The following is a 21,025-nucleotide window of genomic DNA, read 5'->3' as shown; positions in this document are numbered from 1 at the left end:
TAAAATTCCTGAGTTGAAAAAAAAATACCATAGAAAAAAAAGAAAAATAACCAAGGCAGGAAATGCCTCCTCAGTAGCTAATGCACAGCCATTCTTTTAATAGAAATCTGACCAGACCTAGAAGCTTTTCAATATCATTTCCTTTTTTGGTGGGGTTGAATGTTTTGTGGCAACATGCAGTTTTTTCCTCAGATAAAAAAGTACATGTTTATTATAGAAAATGTAAAACACATGAGAAAGCACAAACAAAATAAATCATCAAAAATAGTTCCATATGCTTCCTTCCAGCTTTTTTCTAGGCAACAACACGAAGCACCATTTCTTTTCTGAGTGGAACGCGAGGATTGTTTCTTCATGGACACAGCCCTAGGAGCGGTCGCCGCACAGGGTTCCCCACCTAGAGGGCGCTGTTGCCGCGGTTCTCGGGAGCTAGTTGGAAAGCTTGGCAGCCCAGGGACACACTGCCAGTGGCACTGGGGAACAGGATCTCTGCATAGCCTTGATTTTCACCTTAGAACAGAAACCCACCAGAGCAGGAGTCTAAACGTGGGGTGGGGAGAGAGGTACAGGGAAAGGTCAAAGTGACCTTTCCAGGCTGGCTCTGCCTGGGACCGAAATCATTCTTCTCCACAGTCTCTTGGCTTCCTCTTGAAGTTGAGGCTATTTTATTATTTAACTTATTGGGGTGACATTCGTTAATAAGATTATACAGGTTTTAAGTGTACATTTCTACAACACCTGATCTGTGCATTGCACTGTGCGCTTAGCACCCGAAGTCAGATCATCTTCCATCAGCATGTATCTGCCCCCTTTACGCTTAGTTACACGCCTCCCCTCCCCTCCCTCTGGTAACCACCATACTGTTTATGAGTTCATTTGCGTCCCACACATGAGTGAAATCACATACTTGTTAGCTTTTTCTGAGGCTGATCTTTCAGGCGGACCTGATTGGGCTTCTCTGGAGGTATAGCACCATCTCTCGGGCCCTCACAACTTTAAACAATCTGGTGTAAATGGCACAGTGTATAGTCTTGATAAGAGCCCACACTAGTTGGGGGACGCCCTGAGAACTAGATTTCACTGTAATATTTAATACCTAGGCCTTGAACAAACGCATCATGGCACCGACATCATCTCTCCCTATTAGGCACATCTAGCCACTTCAATAACTTCTACATGAGCCCCCTCGGGTATGCACTGTCGGACTACAGCAACAAGCCAAGTCCTGACATAAACCACCATGACTTCCCACCTTAGTCTGGTGACCTATCAGTTATCACCAAAAAGCTCCCAAGTATTAATAAACTTTGCTTTCAGAAAATTGATATTGTTTCACTTAACTAAACCAGAGGGTGTCCAAAAGAGCTAAAAATTTCTGGCTCAAATAGCTTTTGTCACCATCAATGAGAAGCCAGATTAGCTGACAGGTCGAGCCACTTGACCTTTTATATTGGTAATTATGTGTGTGTACCTTGTCCTACAAGCATTAAGCATCAGGGAGCACAGGCAGGGCTGTGGAATTCTCTCTGCATTCAATAGACAAAAAGGGATCTATAGCCTAACACTGAGCAGCTGGTGATTGTTGGCATTCTAAACTCGGTAGATGCTTCTCTATAGCCTCAAAGAAACAGGTAAGCAAGGTAGAACAAAACACTTCGACAAGAATTATTCAACAGACAACACGTTCACACTAAATAAGTAAGGTTATATTTAGGGTTTAAACTAGTCCCAGAATATTATTAACACCCTGGGGTGGGGGTGAATGAGAACTTAAACTTTCCAAAAATTAAGGGTCAAGTCCTCTGAAATCTATCAGAGGGCAAATAAAATGAGAACTTTGTAACAGTCACTCTTCTAGCTGGTACCAGCACAGGTGGTAGTGATTCCCAAGTTTAATATATTACATTCAATACTATAAAAATAAGCTTAAACTTTAAGAAACATCCAGTATTATTAAAAGGTTTGGGCTTTACTACTCCAACCCTGGGCTTCTGACAATAGAAGGTTCTGGAGCAGAAGCCCTTGGAAGCACAACAAAGAGGCACACTAGTGACAAGTAGGTGCTGCGATATGCCACAGGCACTTTGGTTGTTAACAGGTTTGAGAAAGCATGGGACATGCGATTCCCAAGGCATGCTTTCGGTATTTGTAACAGAAAAGAGTGGCAGGTGACAAGTGATTATCCACCCACATTCACTGGTGGGTATTCCATCTTTCCCACTGCTTTGTTTGTTTACATAGTATTATTGAGAGCAGGGCAAGGAAAGACACAGTGGTCTCCAGGCAGGCTTTAAAAACGAAAACAGAAAGACAAGTGAGGGGCTGCTATACCCCTGCATCAGTGCTCCGGGGCTGGAAACCCTCCCTCCGAAGACTACCCATGTCGAAGCGAGTCGAGACCTCACAGCGAACTAATAAAGTATCGTCCTTAATGAAGGTTCTTTGTCTCAGGGCTTCCAGATGCATAAAAGTCACATAGCCAAAGCCTTTTGGGTTCCGTGGGATTGTGGGTCTCTGGAAGGCAAGGAGCTCTGGCTTGGCATCCATTATCTCCTCGTGGTTCTGCCTTACAGGCGCTTCAGACTGATCCAGAATTGTAAGGCGTATTGTGCCCTGGAAGGGCCAAGGGAGGTGGCTGTCATACTCCCCCTGCATGGTGTGGACAAAGAGGGATATGTAGTTTGCACAGCGCTGAGCACTTGGTAACTGAAGGTGCAGGCGCATGCAGAGTTTGTACCCAGGTTTGCCTGTGTAGAATCCGGGGCTATGAATGACAACAGGCTTCTCCTCTTCTTGAGATTTCAAGTGCATCCCGAAGTTACTGATCTTCCAGATGTAAATCCCATTGCACTGCTGTGCTTCTATTTCAGCAACCTTGTCCTCAAGGCTGCGAATAGTTCGTTTAAGCTCACTTACATGCATGCTCTGAGTTTCCATTTTCGCTGTCAGCTCCCGGATTTGATGGTCTTGTCTCACAAGGCGACCCTCTAACTGCTGAATGGTTTCTTGGAAATTCTGGACCTCTGGATGACACCCAGACGAGACCCGGGACAGAGAAGCAGGATCATACGCCAGCATTTCTCGCGGAGGCATGGGGGCGACGGCAAGGTTTAAACTCTGAACAGCCTGGGCCAACATTCTCATGTGCGACTGGGTACTCTCTTGGAGGTGACGTGCCAGTTTAATCCTCTGCATCTGAAAATCAAGCACCGGACCGTGAGGACCCGAAAGGGGGCTAGCCAAGCCAGGTAAAAGGTTCAAGGAACACACTTCCCACAGTCCCCTCCAACCTGCTTTGTCCTTATCAGATTCTCATCCAATGAGATCATCTCACCTACTGATTTGCTGAAAAACTAAGGCTATCTGCTGAGTACTCTCCCATTTATCATTCAGATAAGCTCCATCCCACATACAGAATTATCAGGACCACACCCACCCTTCTCTTCTGACTCAGCGATGACTCTCTTCTTGTCCAAGATCAATGCTTCTCTTGGGCTCTTAAATGGCACCATCCCATACCACCTTAGACGTCTGCTCAGCTCTCCTCTTCTCCTTTACCCTCAGACATTCTCTCCCCTAACACTTTCCCTCCAAATAGAATTATTAGTCTTTCCCATAAAAAAGAGCAAACCTCCCTACTGATTTTGTGTCTCCCTCTAGCTAATACCATTTTATCCCTTATTCCTTTTTAAAGAAGTTATCCCCCAAATCTGAGAGATTTTTTTTTTTTTTTTTAGATTTTATTTATTCATTTTAGAGAGAGAGAGACAGAGAGAGGAGGGAGGTAGGAGCAGAAAGGATCAACTCCCATATGTGCCTTGACCAGGGAAGCCCAGGGTTTTGAACCAGCAACCTCAGTGTTCCAGGTCGATGCTTTTACCCACTGTGCCACCACAGGTCAGGCACCTTATTCCTTTTATAACCAAGGACAGACTACCTGCACTGGCCCCAATTACTCATTTATTATACAAATCTATTGCAAATTAGAATCTCTCCTGTCTTCACATTCTTATCAGGTACTCAAGAACACTGTAATTGCTATAAAAAATTTTCCTGATGTAATAATATTTATTGTAAGAATAATTTATGTACACTATAAAAAATAAAATAGATGATCAAAAAGAGAAACTGTTATCTATTACCTCACTTAACTATTGTTAACATTTTGATGCATTTCCTACACGTCTTTTATTCTCTGCTGCACAAATACAGAATTTGCCTACAAAATGGAATCACACAATATATAATTTGCTTCTTTTATTGTTAAATTATTAAATACATGCTTATTGTAAAAAAGTCAAATAAAAAACATAATGGGAAAGTGAAAGTCCTCTCCGAAAATAATAACTTTTCCTAAATAATGAACTATCTCAGACATTTGACGCAACTGATGCTGTCTTGAAACTAATTTTGGAGACTGTAACTATGCCTTCTCCTTGCCTGGTTCCTTAGGTTCTAAGTCAGTTCCATAGCTCCTTTCAGTCATACGCCTTCCGTCCATCACTAACTACTTCCCCAAATCAATATTCTGGGCCCCGATTTCTCTTCGAAGCTGAAGACCAAATGTACGATACCTGTCAGCTGCCTCCATTCCCACTGGTATTCTCCATTGCACTATATATATAACCGAATTTTCTTGCTCTCTATTCAGGAACTAAGAGAAAAAAGAAATAAATACCTTACCTTTACATGACAACCAAAAGTACTGAATGTGCATGGAATTGGGGCCGTAGGACAGTCCAGATCAAAATGATTAGGCATCTGAAACCAAAACAAAGGCTGAAGATGTTTTTCCCTGTATATCATGTGATGAGACCACACTTGAAATACAGACTTACATTTTATCTAAACAAAATCACATATTAGCTATGTCCAATTGCTGCAACAGAGCCCAGGTAGCCCACAAAGATGAAAATAATACTTAAAAGTCAGGGAAAGAAAATTATCAACAACTCATACTATCCCTCCAAATCACTCAAAATTCATTTTGAGAAAACGAATTTGTTCCTATTGCTGGGGACTGGAACCCTCTAGTGGCATTTAAAGAAAAAGCACCTTCTGATGTCAACCTCAACTGCAAAGTTAACCGGGTCCCATTCAGGGGTCCGGGCCACTTAAACGGCCCAGAATACTGCATACATAAAGCCACAGCCTGCGCCCAGGACCTCCCTCAGGACCACCTTTCATGAATCTTACCTTCCGTTACCTGGCCATGTTCTGGCCATAGTGGGGGGACTCAGGTGTTAGAAGGTATTTTAAACAAATCAATAAAAGTTCTAAAGAACGCCTCAGCTTTTGATTTAGGGACTCTGAAACAGTCTTTAAGGTAAGATCCATTACGGAGAGTCAGATTCTCTGACGAGTTCCCGTTGGAAATTTAGGTTAGCAATAGCCATAGATATTTCCAGCAGAAACGACATTAGGGACCATTTAACCCAATCCTTCAATTTTGCATAAACTACAAAAGCGGTCTGCAAAATTTTTTATTGATTTTTTTAGTTTCATGGGGAGTCCCCTTCCAGACCTGCTGAATCAGGAGGGAGAGAGCGAGAGACAGGAACATCCATCTGTTCCCGTATGTGCCCTGACCAGGGATCGAACCGGCAAGCTCCGTGCTTTGGGATGATGCTCTAAATCAACCAAGCCATCTGACCAGGGGAGCAAAATGTTTTGAAAAGGGAAAGATAGTAAATATTTTCAGCTTTGTAGGCACTATGGTCTCTGTCCCAAGGACCGACTCTGCCACTGTGGTAGAAAACCAGCCCCATACGACAAGCAGACAGGCACGGTCGCGTTCCAACACGACTCATTAATAAGGACAGGCAGGGCCAGCTGGGGCTGGCAGGCTGGTTGCTGATCCCTGAGCTGGACGTCAACCTTCCTGTCAGAGATAAGTGGGCGAGTCAGTGATACAACCTGGGTCAACGCCTAGGTTTTCTGACGGTTAACCTAAGACTTTTTCCTACATTGTTGTATTTTTGCTGTGTTTTAGATATGCTACATGGTTCCCTTTAAGTATTGCAACAGAGCAAAAAGAAAAACCAGGAAGGTGGCACTTCATAAGTAAAAAAAAAGTTTTCACACCTTCCAAATTAAGGCTTTGTTGGAAAAAAACAAAACTACAGGACTCTGTTAGGACAAATGGAAAAGTTTAGTCGAGTGACAGGTTCTGCCTGCTTCTAGTTTAGTAAGGTAATCAATGAAGATCTCTGGGTGTGCAGATTTCATGGGTGTATAAATAGTGACTAATATTCAAATTGTGTGGGTAAATCCCCCAAATGTCAGAAGGTAGCAATCAGATGGAATGTTCCTATCTCTATTAATAATGTACAGTTTTCTACTCTAATTACTTAATTACTGCTGCCGCCGCCTGTCGGTGGTCCAGCGGACAACTGAGCCGAGGGCTACAGAGCCTGGCCGTCTCAGAATCTCTCAGGGTCTCAGGAGCCCAGGGACATTTGTTCTGCTACCGAACACACTTGCTTTCTTTTATTCCATTGTCCTCTCAGCTAGTCTCTGGATATTTCAGGCCCTTATTTCACAGTGTGTTGTATTTCTTCCGGTGTTCTCCTCTTAATTATTAGAATTTTAAAACTGGTTTCATCTGGAACTTTTAAGACTAGAAGAAAGCATGGGTGTTACGTTAATGACTTTTTTTTTCTCCTTTAGAAAGTATTTATTATATTAATTTATATGAAAATTTTTCAGTGTTCTAACACTTCAACCTGTGTTCATATTGCTTTATTGATCTAATTAAAAACCTAACTCGTTTCTTTAATCTATTTGTAAAAATGTTAATTTATGAAAGGGAAGCATTATACCTGTTCTCTGATGAGCATGGTATTGCAGTATTCACAGACGACATTTGCCAAAGGACAGTTCTGGTCATGGATCTAAATTTTATTACAAAAATATAAGAAAAGCATGAGAAATTCTGAAAATGTAAAAAACTATTTTTATAAAAGTAATTTTTTTCACTATATACAAATAAAGGACATTCACGTATATATACAAAAAGTGAGAATGTATAAAGGTTACTTTCTCTTCCTTAGCCAGTGTAGTAATAAAGTACATCTCACATGTGAGCTCTTCAAAGAGGATGGTAGCACACAAAAGAATCTTTCAATCACTTCTTTCAGCCAAAGGCAGAGCATGTGTGACTAGTCCGGACCCCACCGACCAATGCTCCAATGCTTCACAGTACTCTCCCCAAACTGTCCGGCAGCAGTGTGACTTAATTAACACTCTTCTCAAGAGAAGTCCAGAACAGAGGCGTTACTAGAGCAGGAGGTTTGGCTCAGGTTCTCACAGGCCCTGGAAGGCTGCGCCTTGTTTTCTAAAATACTGTGAATTTAAGAAATAACCCTTCAGGTTAAACCCACTTAATTTACTTAAGTTTAAGAAGACATCAATTTGTTTTAATTATGCCTGAGACATCTCCCCCTATTTAGCAAGTTAGCTGCCTTTTTCTGACTATTCCATCAACTTAGTGAGTATAATATGCTTGATTTCCTAAGAAAGTAGGAAAAATTACCGAGGTAAACGTATAAGAAAGTTTAAGGGAGTGTTAATAGTTATTAAAGAGCGCAAGGGACCTGCCGGAACTGTAGTGAAGAGGACACAGACCGGGGGGCCAGGATTAGGGTCTCAGGGCCAGCTTTGTTGTTACGATAGTAATATAAAATTATTTATCTTTATATAAAATTACGTCAGTTCCTGAATGAAAAAACTGCTCTATAATCATGATGCTGTCAGAGGTCAAAAAGTTACTTTTTAAAGATAAATGTTTTAAGTGAAGTATAACATATTTACAGAAAAGTAAATTCATTACATGTGTATAGCTCAGTAAATTATCACCAAAACAAAAACAAAACAAAACCATGTTGAGATTTATTTTCCATAAACGTTTTAACAACCCACTTTCTCTTTCAAAGAGTGAAGTGTGAATCTCAGACAGTAATTATTCCGCTTGTTTGTCTCTAATCCAAGACTGGTCATTAAAATATCACATAGGAGAGTGGATCAGTACAGGTCTTTCTCGGAGGGTTTTGTTATCTGCAGATCCACCACAGTGATACGTAGTATAAATAAAATTTTCTACGAAAGATATACAAATATATATCCTACATTTACTTACTAAACTGGTTTATTGAACTAACTTAAAAATCAATCTCCCCACAACTGATAATATACTCAGAATTGGAGTAACACCCTCATCTACTGCAAAGCCCCTCAAATATATATTAAAAAAGAATTTAAGGAGTGGAATTAACAAACCCAAGCTAGTACATGCCTCTTTATCTTCAAATGCCATCCACACAGCACAGTTTTCACAAGAAACCTGTCTCCTTGGACACTCGTTGTGAATGTGATTGTGAAGTTGGCACTTTTGGAAGGGACGCTGGCATTGGGGACAATTCACAAGAGCAAACTCACAATGTGCTTGATGATCCTATAATACGGAAAAACAATAATCGGTTAGTATCTGCCAAACACCAGGAAATCTCCTAAATATAATCCCTTCTGAGTGTAAACTATTCTCCCTGAGAACCACCACGCCTTCACAGGAGCCAAGGAAAGGGGGCCAGCTGCAATTGTTTTAAACACTTAATTTCGAATAGATCCTTAACAAGATTTAATTTCTTGTAAAACCATCAAGCTCAAAATGGATTTATTTGATTTAAAAGCAACTCTTTTACCTGATTGCTTCAGTTAACCTCAAGTTATAGAGGACTCCATTTAGTTCATAATAAAGCACACAACTTAGAAACAGAGAAAAGCCTGAGGAGGGAGGGTCCTGAAATGATGGCTACACCAGACTTGTTGCTTATTTCAAGAGAGAAATGAAGTGATGTTATTATATTTAAAATGCTCTTCAGTTTAGTAACAAATAATGTTCACAGGTAAAGCCTGAAGATTTCTTTATCACCATCTGGCAAAGCCTGAGTAGATGGCATAAGAAATTTCTGATTCCTACAATATATCCAATAATGAAAGCACTGGCATCTTATTAAGCGATTATTATATCCTAGGCACTGGGCATAACAATCTCTGTTCTCTTCATGCTAATGGCTAGAAAGTACTTCAATACCTCGAGATGCCTGAGTTCCATCTTGTGCAAACAGCCTTCACTTGGACACTTTACCATCAGAGAAAGAATCTCTCGTTTTGCAAAATTGTCAGGAAACAGCTGAGTTTCCAGCAGTATTTCATTATCAACCGGACATTTGTGACCTGCATCCCTAAAAGAAACAAATAAGATATGTCCATTTTGCAGATTTAAACAACCATTAACATTAAAAAGTATAACCAGCTTTAATTCCCCATATATAAATGGACAGTTCACAAACTTTTTTATGCAATGAGTATAATGGCACCATATTGGTTCCCTTATCAAAACTATAGGATTTTAGATTGTGCAATAGATTTCAACCAAAAAATGAGAACAATGAACCGAACAGGGTCATGTTTTGACTGTCATAGATGACGTAAAAGTCATGGGTGGGGGCTCTGCAGTCTGGCAGGCCTGTTCAGTCAGCAGCTCTACACACCCTAGTGAGACGGACTAAATATGCCGCTCGTATTACCAATAACATGTCCACAGTGTGCTCCTCCGTCCTAAGTAAAAACTAAACCAATTAGCAGTACCCCTCCAGGCCCACATTTTAAGGTTTACTCTAAACAGTCATAACACTCTGGCTTATAAACAACAAAGGGTTTCCTTTGTTTTTATGTCTAGGGTACAATTTAGTAGGGTGTTAAAGAACCTCTATTTCCTGCTGCCCAGTGGGGCTATTTCATCTTCCGATGGGAAAAACCATCTCCAGTCCAGAGGTCCCTGGTTCACATCCAGGTGCCCCCTCAAGAGAGAGAGAGAGAGAGCGAGTGAAACCCCCCTCGCCCAGGAAGTTTGGCTGTCCGCCACTTCCCTTTTAACATTTTGGGATGTCTCAACCTTCACTCACAGAAAGCGGCAGGTCAGAAGCACTAGTCTATCACTCAAACGCTTGCTGGGCTCCTCCTGTGTGTAAGCCAACAGTGCTAGGTGCTGTGACAGGTAGAAAGGTGCTGAAAAGGGTCTGCTGTCAAATGCTTTCTTTCTCACTTTTTTTAAAGGTTATCTATGTATTTATTTATTCATTTTAGAGAGAGGAGAGAAAGAGACAGAGAGAAGGGGGGAGGAGCAGGAAGCATCAATTCTCACATGTGCCTTGACCAGGCAAGCCCAGGTTTTGAACCAGCGACCTCAGGATTCCAGGTCGACACTTTTTCTACTGTGCCATCATAGGTCAGGCCCAAATGCTTTCAAACTAACAAAGGTGAGAGACACAATCTTTGATTGGCCTTCTCTTAGACTAAAATTATTGGTATACTGTCAACTATTTTATGAGAAGTTTAGAAAACTATATACAAATTTATTGAAATATACAGAGGTGGGCAAAAGTAGGTTGTTTACAGTTATAGTACAAATAAATACAATAATTAATAAATAATATAAGAATAAAATACTGCGTTTTGCGTACTTACAACTGTAAACCTACTTTTGCCCACCCTGTATACTCAAAACCTAAGTGGTGGATTTCTAAAACAAGAAACTTACAAAATAAACTGGAAACCATTATCCACAGCAAATGAAATTGGTTTAACCTGTATTTTGATTTTCTGAATGACTATAATGGTGAAAATTTTCAAAACCATTCCTTTAAGAACATTAGAGTCAAAGTAAGTGGTCATTTCTAGCTGGGAGGAAGATAGAAAAGAAGCCTCAGACATCCTTTTGTGGGTTTTACTTCCTTTTCAGACCACTGTCCATTACTTTCACGAACATCTTGCTATAAAAAACTGCTAAAGACTAGCCACCTTCTGGGCATGACGACACTTGGCAAAATACTGCACATCTATCTATCTACAAATAGTCAATGATCCATAATATGGTACGTACGACCTACTAAGACTGAGTAATGAAGAAACAGAAAATTCGAACAGATTGACTACTAGTAAGGACAGTAAACTAGTAATCAAAAACCTCCCAACAAGCAAAAGTCCAGGAGCAGCAAAATATTTAAAGTCACTAAATATTTAAAGAAGAATTAATACCTATACTTCCTAAACTCTCTCTAAAAAAAAGAGGAAGGAACACTTCCAAACTCATAAGGCAAGCATTACCCTGATACCAAAACCAGAGAAGCACACCACAAGGGAAGAAAAAAATGGCAATTTATAAGTTGAAAGAAAAAAATTTATAAGACAGTGAGTAGCCAGCTTAACTTACTTACAAATGACTTCACCTATATAACTAGATGCTGATTTATTGAAGAACATAAAATCCTCCCACTTTTCCCAATATTTTCTTTCTGTACAGAACTCCTTCGTCACCTAAAATACTTCCCATCTACTTTTGGATAAGGGTATTTATTTCTTGGGAGATGAACCTGAATCATTTATGGAAATCCCACATATCTTCATTCTATTAAAGCAACTGGGTTTATCGAGCACCTACTGTGTGGCAGGCACTATTCCCGGCACACAGGAAATATCATTTCCAATTAGGTAAGAGAGATTGGGAGTGTGTGTGTGTGGGGGGGACAGTGGGGAGGTGTGCAGTGATATAAATAGGTTAGCCAGGGTACCTATGAGAGGTGAGATCTGAGCCACACTGGAGGGAGTAAAAGGTGTCCGCTAGGCAGTTAACTGAAGGCCATTCCAAACAGAACAGCTAAAGCCAATCCCCAAGGCAGGGCACACTTGACAGGTTGAAGGAGCAGCAAAGGTGAACTGGCAGAGGCAAGAAGAGCTTACCAGAGAGGCCAGAAAACGGATGATGGGTCTATCATACAGAGCCTAACAAAGCACTGCGCCTGCTACTTCCACGGGACCCGCTGCAATGTGCTAAGCAGAGTGACATCACCTTGCTCATCTAACCGGGTCCACTCTGGCTGCTACCCTGAGGACAGTCTGCAGGAAGGCAAGGGGAGAGGCGGGAGGCCTGGGACAGGCCGATGGCGAGTCAGAAACCAGCGGCAGCAGTGGGGCACTGAGACGGGACTGAATTTTGGATCTCTTATAAAGGTAGAGCCACCAATTAATACTTTCTTTAAAAATTTATTTTACAGTTGTCCATAGGTGGCAGATAACGAACAGAATTTAATGTGGTTAAAATCATAACAGCTGATCAATTATAGAGTCAGCATTCTTTGCATGGTTGAAATGATCACATTCTATTATCATTTAAGTAGATCTAGTTTATATTATTTTCTCTAAGCATAAAGAATTTCTTCGTCTGAGGGTAAGAGGAGGGTAGGAGATAGAAATCACCTTCCACAGCACAGTAGGAAGTAGGGTAAGAATGTAGATGTCTCAAGTTCCTGTCCAGCGTTCTTCCCTGAGCAGCTTTGCACGTGAACGACTACCCCGGGAGGGCCCGTGTTCTGTGCAGTACCGTCCTCTGTATTTGGTTCTGGTACAGGACACGGCTCTTCCTCACGCTCACGTACCTTATTGACTTGATGATGCAGGCTTTGCAGAACCTGTGTCCGCATGGCGTCTGCACTGCTTCCCGTAATGCCATCAAGCAGATGGGGCACTCGTACTTGCTTTCCAGGGGAGGGTCAAACTCCACGTCGTATCCCTGGATCTCCTCCATCAGCGAGCCGGAGAGGGTCCCCGCGCTGGCAGTGGCACTCACACTGTCGTCCTTCATCGCCGCGCTGCAGGAGCTGGCCATGGCCGCGCAGCAGTCACTTTCGGACTGGCCGGAGGCACAGCCGCTCTCGCAGTTCAGCAGACTCATGGTGACGAGGTGATCAACTGCTCTGTAGAAACAGCAGGAAAAAATGTCTTAATACGTGCGTGCACGCGCACATACACACACATCGTAGCTTACCTATGCAGGTCACCTCTTATATGACAGAGATAAGCGCATTGATATGATTTATGGAAAACTTTCAAAGTTTTTTGATCTTTACTTCATGACTACTATTTTATAATACCCTAAGGAATTGGAGATCTAGTAGGCAGGTAGAATATAAAGCTAAAAGAAGAAATGACCTCAACTGTAATACTGTCCTTAGCTATATTACAATTATCTACTTAAATGTTTGTTTCCTGTCACTGAAGTCAAGAATTTGATTTTCATATCAGAACCCAAGTCTACCTGACCCCAGACCATGTGCACTTTGTACTGTACCATGTTTGTCTCTTTGTGTTTCCACAAATTTGTCTATAAAGCTGCACTTAAAATTTCTCTCCCTTAGTTTTTTTTAAATTTTATTTATTCATTTTTAGAGAGGAGAGAGAGAGGGAGAGAGAGGAGAGAGAGACAGAGAGAGAGACAGAGAGAGAGAAGGGGGGAGGAGCTGGAAGCATCAACTCCCATATGTGCTTTGATCAGGCAAGCCCAGGGTTTTGAACCGGTGACCTCAGCATTTCCAGGTCCGCGCTTTATCCACTGCGCCACCACAGGTCAGGCCACTCCCTTAATTTTTATTACACTAGACTAAGGTGTGACCACAGCTTCTACTAAACAGGACCTGTCTAGCGTTTTTACACTAGGTTGATAGAATTTCAAAGAATCAGAGACAAGCTGACATTTTCTTTGACTTTTGGTATACCATTTTTGAAAAGTTAGAAACAGCTCCCAAAGCCTTGCTACAGATAATGCAGATTCCCAGGGAAGACTCAGTCCAGGTTGAGAGGAAGGACACAGTGGCAAACACAGATTTAGTCATTATGCCTCTGCTCCAAGAGGGGCAGAAGGCCCCCGTTATACCCTTCAAACCTGAGAACATATGACACTGGTATGTTACAGTGTCTTCTGTTACTTTTCTTCCCATACACATTTTTGTGTCCAGTTACTTCCTTAGGTCAGTCTCCTGGAAGTAGAATTATTAGGTGAAAGGGTATGTATCTTTCTAAGATTTCTCATAGATAATGCTGGTTTACCCAAAATATAACAAACTTTTTAATTTCCACTGCCAAAAGCAGAGTAAGTTTGAAAGAGACCATTTATATACATTTGGCAATTCTAGGTATATTTATCTTGTGGATCTTTAACCATTCATTTATTTATTAAGTAAAATCCCTTTGAGAAATCAGTATTTGTTATTTAGTTGTACCGAATATATCAAAGTGCTAATCAGAAGGTAAAACCAAGTTACTAAGCTAAGCCTACTTCTTCTGCCCAACTGTCCAGTTACAATTCAGTTTATTAGACAGTCTATATACTACCCTCTTGCAGTTCAGTTTGAAAGACTTGAAGGTCTTCAGATTTAAAAAGGCCTTTTACAGCCAATGTATTACTAGGAAAACCAGTCTAATCAGTCCCAATTCCTTAAAAAGAACTCCAGCGTAGGAATTCAAGTGAGTGCTCTTAAAAATCTAGAGGTCTTCAATTTTCACATTACTTTTCATGCTTTAAGAAGTAATACAGAAGCTCTACATTCTACAAATAAACTTCCTCTGATAGTCGCTCTCTATGCCTACAGTACATAGACCCATGTAACTATATTGAAAAGAAAATAAGCTAAAACAGTATTTTGAGTGCTCGCCATTCAGAATTTTTGTTTACTCTTTCTTTCTGGAATGTTAAAAGATTTTTCCCTTTTACTTTAGAGATTGTGATGACATAATGACTTAAGTGGAAATCACTTTTTAAACTATAATAAGTAACTATTTTAATGAGCACTAAGAAAAGAACAAGTACTTTGAGTCAGCTATAGAAGTAAACAGAAAGTGATCTGACACTCATGCAGAAAATATTATGCTCTATCAGAATTATTTTTAACTTTGTATGGTACTTCATGAGATGCTACAAAGCAGGCTTTGGCTTTACACAAGCTGTGGAAGATGACATGGGTGGAATCATATTATAATAGAGTCACAGTAGTCATTTCAGAGGAACTGTCCTACATGTCATGTGTTTCTCTTCCCAACTGGACTTTTGGGACTTTCCCAACTGCTTGTAAGGACAGGTGAAAATGGACTTTGCAGATGGCCAAACTGTTAACCAATCAATGAGGTACAAATCTAGTCTTTTGCCTGATGAATGAATATTAAGTAATCTATGAAGAACAAATGTAGTGGTCCTGGCCGGTTGGCTCAGTGGTAGAGCGTCGGCCTGGTGTGCAGAAGTCCCGGGCTCGATTCCCGGCCAGGGCTCACAGGAGAAGCGCCCATCTGCTTCTCCACCCCTCCCCCTCTCCTTCCTGTCTCTCTCTTCCCTTCCCGCAGCCAAGGTTCCATTGGAGCAAAAGATGGCCTGGGCGCTGGGGATGGCTCCTTGGCCTCTGCCCCAGGCGCTAGAGTGGCTCTGGTCGCGACAGAGCTACGCCCCGGATGGGCAGAGCATTGCCCCCTGTGGGTGTGCCGGGTGGATCCCGGTCGGGCGCATGTGGGAGTCTGTCTGACTGCCTCCCCATTTCCAACTTCAGAAAAATAAAAAATAAAAAAAAAAAAGAGAGAGAAAAAAAAGAACAAATGTAACTTGACCTCACCTAGCACCAATGAACTCTCCTTTAGTCTTTAGTACAACTAACCTCATCATCCTCATCTTGCCCCTCCAAAACCCTGACCTTCTTATTGGGGGAGGGGGGACATTTTTAGGCTTCTGCTCCCCAAATTGCTATTCTGTTAAATCTCAAATAAATGTTAATTGCCTCTCATTCTGGATTTTTATTTTTTAGGTTAACAAGGCTAAAATAGGTAAGGGTGAATATATAGTCTTAACTATAAAGATTTCTTACAGCTACTTTTCTACTCTAACATTCAGAATTTATGTAGCTTTCTACAGGAATTGATAGAAGGGATGGAACAAGGATGAAATCATTCCTTACCTTGAAGGTTAAGAGTTTCATCACTGCAATTCCTTTTTTGCAGTCGTGACTCTAACAGAGTAAGCAATGCCTTAGTTAAATATTCTGGGATGTAACTACTGCCAACTTAATTTGACTGCAAAAGGAATAAATACTGAAAATAGCATTGTGGTAAATCGTGGCTTAAGTCCACTTATTTGTATCTGAGAGTATATTATAGCCCAACGAGTATACTGTTAAATGTCTTGGGGGCAGGGGAGTAGGATGATGCACCAAACTTTGTTTCCCTAAGATCAACAGTTGCTAGTGAGAGAAATGTCTAAGCTAAAGAAACAACTAATATCTTGAATTGCTCAATTTTAGGTCAATGGAAATTCGCGGCTGAAGTAAAACTATGTAAAACAAATCACATATCACAGAAATGTACCCTTGTAACCTATATAATCTTACTTACCAAATGTCACCCCAATAGCTTTAGTTAAAAAATTTTTTTTAAAAAAGAAATTACCTTTAACTTGCTGCTAGCTTTAGAAATAGAAACTATTTCCTAACTCCTTAAAATCTACTCTTAAAATGCAAAGACCTGTGAATACAAACGCTGCAAAAGAGTCAATTGTTCTGTCTTAATTTTGAATGAACATTCAAGGGGCAGTCCCCGTCCTGAGCACTGTGCCTCCCCCGCCCCAGGGAGGCAAAGATCTGCACAGCTTCTTCCAAAATCCAAGTGGCCTCCAATTTTTTTTTTTTTTTTTTTATCAGCATCAGATTCAAATGTATGACAGAAAAGACCTGAAGTTACAGCCCTGAAATACTGTGAAGTACGAACAGTGTGTGCAGGTTGAAACCCTCTGAGCACCACGCCCGGCAACAAGTGCGTGACGTCCATCCCTTCCTTGAGTTACCCCACCCCCAACCTCAAGGTCGGAAAAGCCCCTTCCACCTTCCCGGGTCCCCGGCTCCCCACCGGGGCGTGGGCGCGGGAGGAATAAAACGCCAGTGGCCAGGCTCACAAGGCCAACGCTTCCCCTTTCTTCCCAAATTTTCCCCGGTCCTCCGCCTGGGTACCAAGACATTAGGTAGCTCGCTCCCCCGAGAAACCAAAGCCGCGGGCGAGGTCGAGCGGCGGCCGCGTTCGGTGCTTTCTGCCGCGTCCCCGCCGCCCTACCTCCGCCCGAGTTCCGCTCGCGCCGGTACTAGGAACAGCCTTATCTACCAGCGTCTGGAACAATCGCTGCCACCGCCAGCGAGGGGGGGCGGGGGGGAAGATCCGTGTCATCCGAACTTTTTTTTTTTTTTTTTTTAACGTGCTGCCTGGGACCTGTGAGTTCAAACAGCGAACCCAAAAATAGCTTTCCCGTGACAGTGACAGTGACAGTGACAGGGAGTCGGTAGGAACTCAGGGATTTTTTTCCTAAAGCTGGTATCAGCTCCGAGGGACGGGAAAATCCAGGAGGCAGTTTCCCCTTCTGGGCAGGGGGCTGAGCGCGGAGGGGGGCGCGGGGTTCCCGCCACGGCCGGGGCTGAGCGCGGGGGGACCCGCGCGGGGAAGCGGCGGGAGGGCAGACGGGGGCTGAGCGCGGGGGACCCGCGCGGGGAAGCGGCGGGAGGGCAGCCGGGGACCGGGGGGCGCGGGGTTCCCGCCACCGGGGCTGAGCGCGGGGGGACCCGCGCGGGGAAGCGGGCGGGAGGGCAGCCGGGGACCGGGGGGCGCGGGGTTCCCGCCACGGCCGGGGGCTGAGCGCGGGGGTCCCGCGCGGGGAAGCGGCGGGAGGGCAGACGGGGGCTGAGCGCGGGGGGACCCGCGCGGGGAAGCGGCGGGAGGGCAGCCGGGGACCGGGGGGCGCGGGGTTCCCGCCACCGGGGCTGAGCGCGGGGGGACCCGCGCGGGGAAGCGGCGGGAGGGCAGACGGGGGCTGAGCGCGGGGGGACCCGCGCGGGGAAGCGGCGGGAGGGCAGACGGGGGGCTGAGCGCGGGGGTCCCGCGCGGGGAAGCGGCGGGAGGGCAGACGGGGGCTGAGCGCGGGGGGACACGCGCGGGAGGGCAGACGGGGGCACGGGGCGACGTCCCCCACCACGGGGAGCGGGAGCAGAAGGGGCTGCGTCCCCAGCCTCGGGGGAGCGCGGGGACAGGGGCGACGTCCCCGCCGGTGGGAAAGGCGAGCAGGGGGCGGCGTCCGCCGCCTGTGGGAACCGGGGCCGCGGCCGCCGGGAAGACTCACCGCTCGCGTCCGCTGGGCTGCCCACTCCCCCGACCGCACGCTCCGCTCAGTCCAGGCACCGGGAGAGGACGGACACCGCGCTCCGCTCTCAGGCTGCCCGGACGCCAGTCTCCCGGCCCGGAGGCCGCCGTTACCGCGTCCTCCGGCCGCCCGAAGCCCAAACTCCAGCTCCCGACACCCCTACTTCCGCCTTCTCTGCCCGCCCGGGGGAGCCAGCGGCGGGGGAGGAGACTGAAGGGCCGAGTTGGGCCTCGGCGCCCCCTGGCGGCGGTCCTCCACAGGTGCGCGGGCTGCGGCGCAGGCGCGGGGCAAAGCCAGCTGTCAATCCAGAGCGCTCCCGCTGGGCTTCTCTTTTAAGGGAGAACTTTGACAAGGAGATCCGTCCCGGAATAACTGAAGAGTCTGGTGAGCAGCCGCAACAACAGCAGTAATCAAAACTGTGTTTTTATAGCTTCCCTTATCCAATCAGGAGAGATCAATTGACCTTTGGGAATTCTTAAATCCCTCCTGGACTCCACCTTCCTTGCTAAGAAAATTTCCACGATAGGTAGAACCTTCTCTTATCACCTGGTCCTTCCTCTTCAACCAGTCCAAGCAAGTCTAGCCCACATATTAAAGGTTTTTTCCTCCTGAAACTGCTGGCAACCATACCATCCTTTTTCTTTCAATGTCACGAGAAAGCTATTTTGAATTCCCTGTTTAACTGGATGCAAACCTTTAAGGAATGTAACAAGCACTTTGCAGGAGATGCACAAAAGATTTACACACACCCCTGCAAATTTGGCTCATCTTTCACCTCTTGAAGGAGGTATTACGGGTCGTGGTTTTATGTGTACATACCCTGAAGCCAGTGTTTCATTTAAATCTAATTTTCTCCCCTTTATAAGTTAGAACTTCAGATAATTTACTTAATCTGACTTTCTTCATTTTTTTTCATCTCGTATTAAAATGGGGATAATAATAGTACCTACCTCATAGGCTAGTTGATCAGGTGAGATTGGCTAGGAATGTAAATACACCATTTAAAACTATCTAGGACAGTGATTTTCTACTGGTGTGTTGCAAGAATTTTTAAAACATGTAATACCTGACTAGTTAGTCAGCGGTACTGACCTCTTTTCCTTAGGTTGTCAAATAAAAAAATGACAACACAATAGCCATGTGGTGTGAATGAATCTAAATTGTATCTATTTTTTTTGTCAGATTGGCAATATATATATATATTTGGGTGTGCTGCAGAGTTTTAGTAATTCATTTTTGTACCATGAGATGAAAAGGTTGAAAATTTCTGATCCTGGGATATAGTATATGCTCAGTAAGTGATAGCAATATTGTATTTCTTGTTTTCTGTCTGCTAATATTCATAGAAAATTCTTATGTTTTCAAGATAAGAACCTGTCAGAGTCCATTGGCCCTCCCTCTCTGTTTAAAAAAATGGATTTTGAAATATTTAAGACATAAGGAGAATTATACACACATGTCTGTGCGTTCACCACCCAGCTCAAGAATGAAAACATAGTCAATGGAGTTGCCGGTCCCTATGTGTCCCTCCCCAATACCCCTCACCTGCCATATAAAAATAAATCACTTATGGATGACAAAGAGATTATGATATGAAATTGAGAGCTAGAGAAAAGGAAGAGCAAGGGAGTTAGACTTTCATTCTCTTATTAGTATAAACTCTGGAGAAAGTTGTGTAACCCTCATGAGCGTCAGCCTCCTAATATGTAAACACGCGGATAATATTTACCTTCCAGGCTGTTGTCAGGATCAACTCATAAAAATATATGGGATAGAACCCAGCACTGGGTTTTCAAAAGCACTGTGTATTCTGAATGTTTGACCATTTTTATGTGTCCTCAAGGGACCTTGTTGGTCCAATAAGTTAGTAAATATGATATATAGGTTTGCTCGTTTATAGTTTGCATTGGGTGTGGGGACAGGCTGTTGTTATAGCAGGCAGGGTTGTTATAGCTTAAGGCTTAGTTTTAAGACTAAGCCTTTCCCACTCTTAGTGACTTTGTATCAGAGACTTCCTTGTTTGTATATTGGATTAAAAGTTTTGATTTCTACACTATAAAATGGGGCAGACCAGGAGCTTGCTCTCTCTAGGTTCCTGAGATTAGCATTAGAGAGCAGAGCAGAGAAAGGCCACGTGGAGGAGAGGAGAAGCAGCCAAAATGGCTGAATGCTGAAGGAGAAGCCAGTTTTTGCAGAGTTTGTACAGAGAGAAGGAGATGGGAAACAGGGGTGAATAAGGCTGGTGAGCTAGAAACCTTTGATGCTAGGAAACTAGGATAAGTCAGTGGTTTTGGGAGCCCTGAATGGGAAGGGAAGTGTTTTCCCACTGTGTATATTTCTTGCCCGCTGGGCAAGCTAGTATTAAAGCTAATGGCCCACCAGTTCTTGGCTCCATTGTTTCATTACTGTCTATCCGAATCAAATGCAAACCTGCATGGGCCAGGCGGCTGTGATGGTGGCCGTGGCTACTGGCTTTACATTTGGCGTAGTCTGTGGCAGGATTCAGAATTCTGTATGGAGCCACCACCACCTTTGAGTGGTGGAGTAGAGGACTGGCTGTTGTTATGGTTCCCCATGGCTGTCCTTTTGGAGACCAAAGGCTGGCTGACTTTTACAGCCACGCGTGAGGAAACTGAGAGTTCTGTGGAAGAGGCTACCCAGGACCTGAAAACTGAGCAGTGGAAGGAGCTGGAGCAAATGTGGGAGAAACAGGCTGACCCTGGAGCTGGAGGAAGCGCTGGAGGAGGAGGCCGACCAGATTTGCAAGATTCGCCTGGAAATGGAGCAGCCGCTGGAGAAGGAATCACAGGTGAGTGAGTTACAGATTACCCTGGACGTTGTGGAGAGCCAGCAGCAGCGGGAGGCTGAGGCCACGGCTAAGGCCGGAGCTGAGGTTGCAAGGCCCGCAGAGCAGAAGGCGGCAGCGGCCCAGGGCTCGAGTCCGGCAGCGGGAGCTGGTGTTTTCAGTTCCTCTTT

General features: G+C 43.9%; 1 protein-coding gene across 1 annotated transcript; it reads right to left on the bottom strand.

Moving 5' to 3' along the window:
• Positions 1–1,684: 1,684 nt before the first annotated feature.
• Positions 1,685–18,218, bottom strand: TRAF6 (TNF receptor associated factor 6). Its single transcript, XM_066363122.1, has 7 exons — positions 18,029–18,218; positions 12,495–12,812; positions 9,092–9,242; positions 8,294–8,452; positions 6,822–6,893; positions 4,684–4,761; positions 1,685–3,195 (listed from the first exon to the last, which is right to left on the bottom strand). The coding sequence occupies exons 2-7, from the start codon at positions 12,788–12,790 to the stop codon at positions 2,326–2,328; spliced, it is 1,626 nt and encodes a 541-aa protein (XP_066219219.1). The 5' UTR covers positions 12,791–12,812; positions 18,029–18,218; the 3' UTR covers positions 1,685–2,325.
• Positions 18,219–21,025: the final 2,807 nt, after the last annotated feature.

Source organism: Saccopteryx leptura, chromosome 1 (genome assembly GCF_036850995.1).
Source record: "Saccopteryx leptura isolate mSacLep1 chromosome 1, mSacLep1_pri_phased_curated, whole genome shotgun sequence".
NCBI lineage: Eukaryota > Metazoa > Chordata > Mammalia > Chiroptera > Emballonuridae > Saccopteryx > Saccopteryx leptura.
This window is presented reverse-complemented; position numbering and strand designations above follow the sequence as displayed.

Coding starts and splice junctions, on each gene's coding strand:
- TRAF6 (XM_066363122.1), bottom strand. CDS start 12,790: ATGAGTCTGCTGAACTGCGAGAGCGGCTGTGCCTCCGGCCAGTCCGAA. Junction 6,894..8,293: donor TGGCATTTGAAGATAAAGAG/GCATGTACTAGC, acceptor AATAAAATTTAG/ATCCATGACCAGAACTGTCC. Junction 3,196..4,683: donor CTTTTGGTTGTCATGTAAAG/GTAAGGTATTTA, acceptor CTTGATTTTCAG/ATGCAGAGGATTAAACTGGC.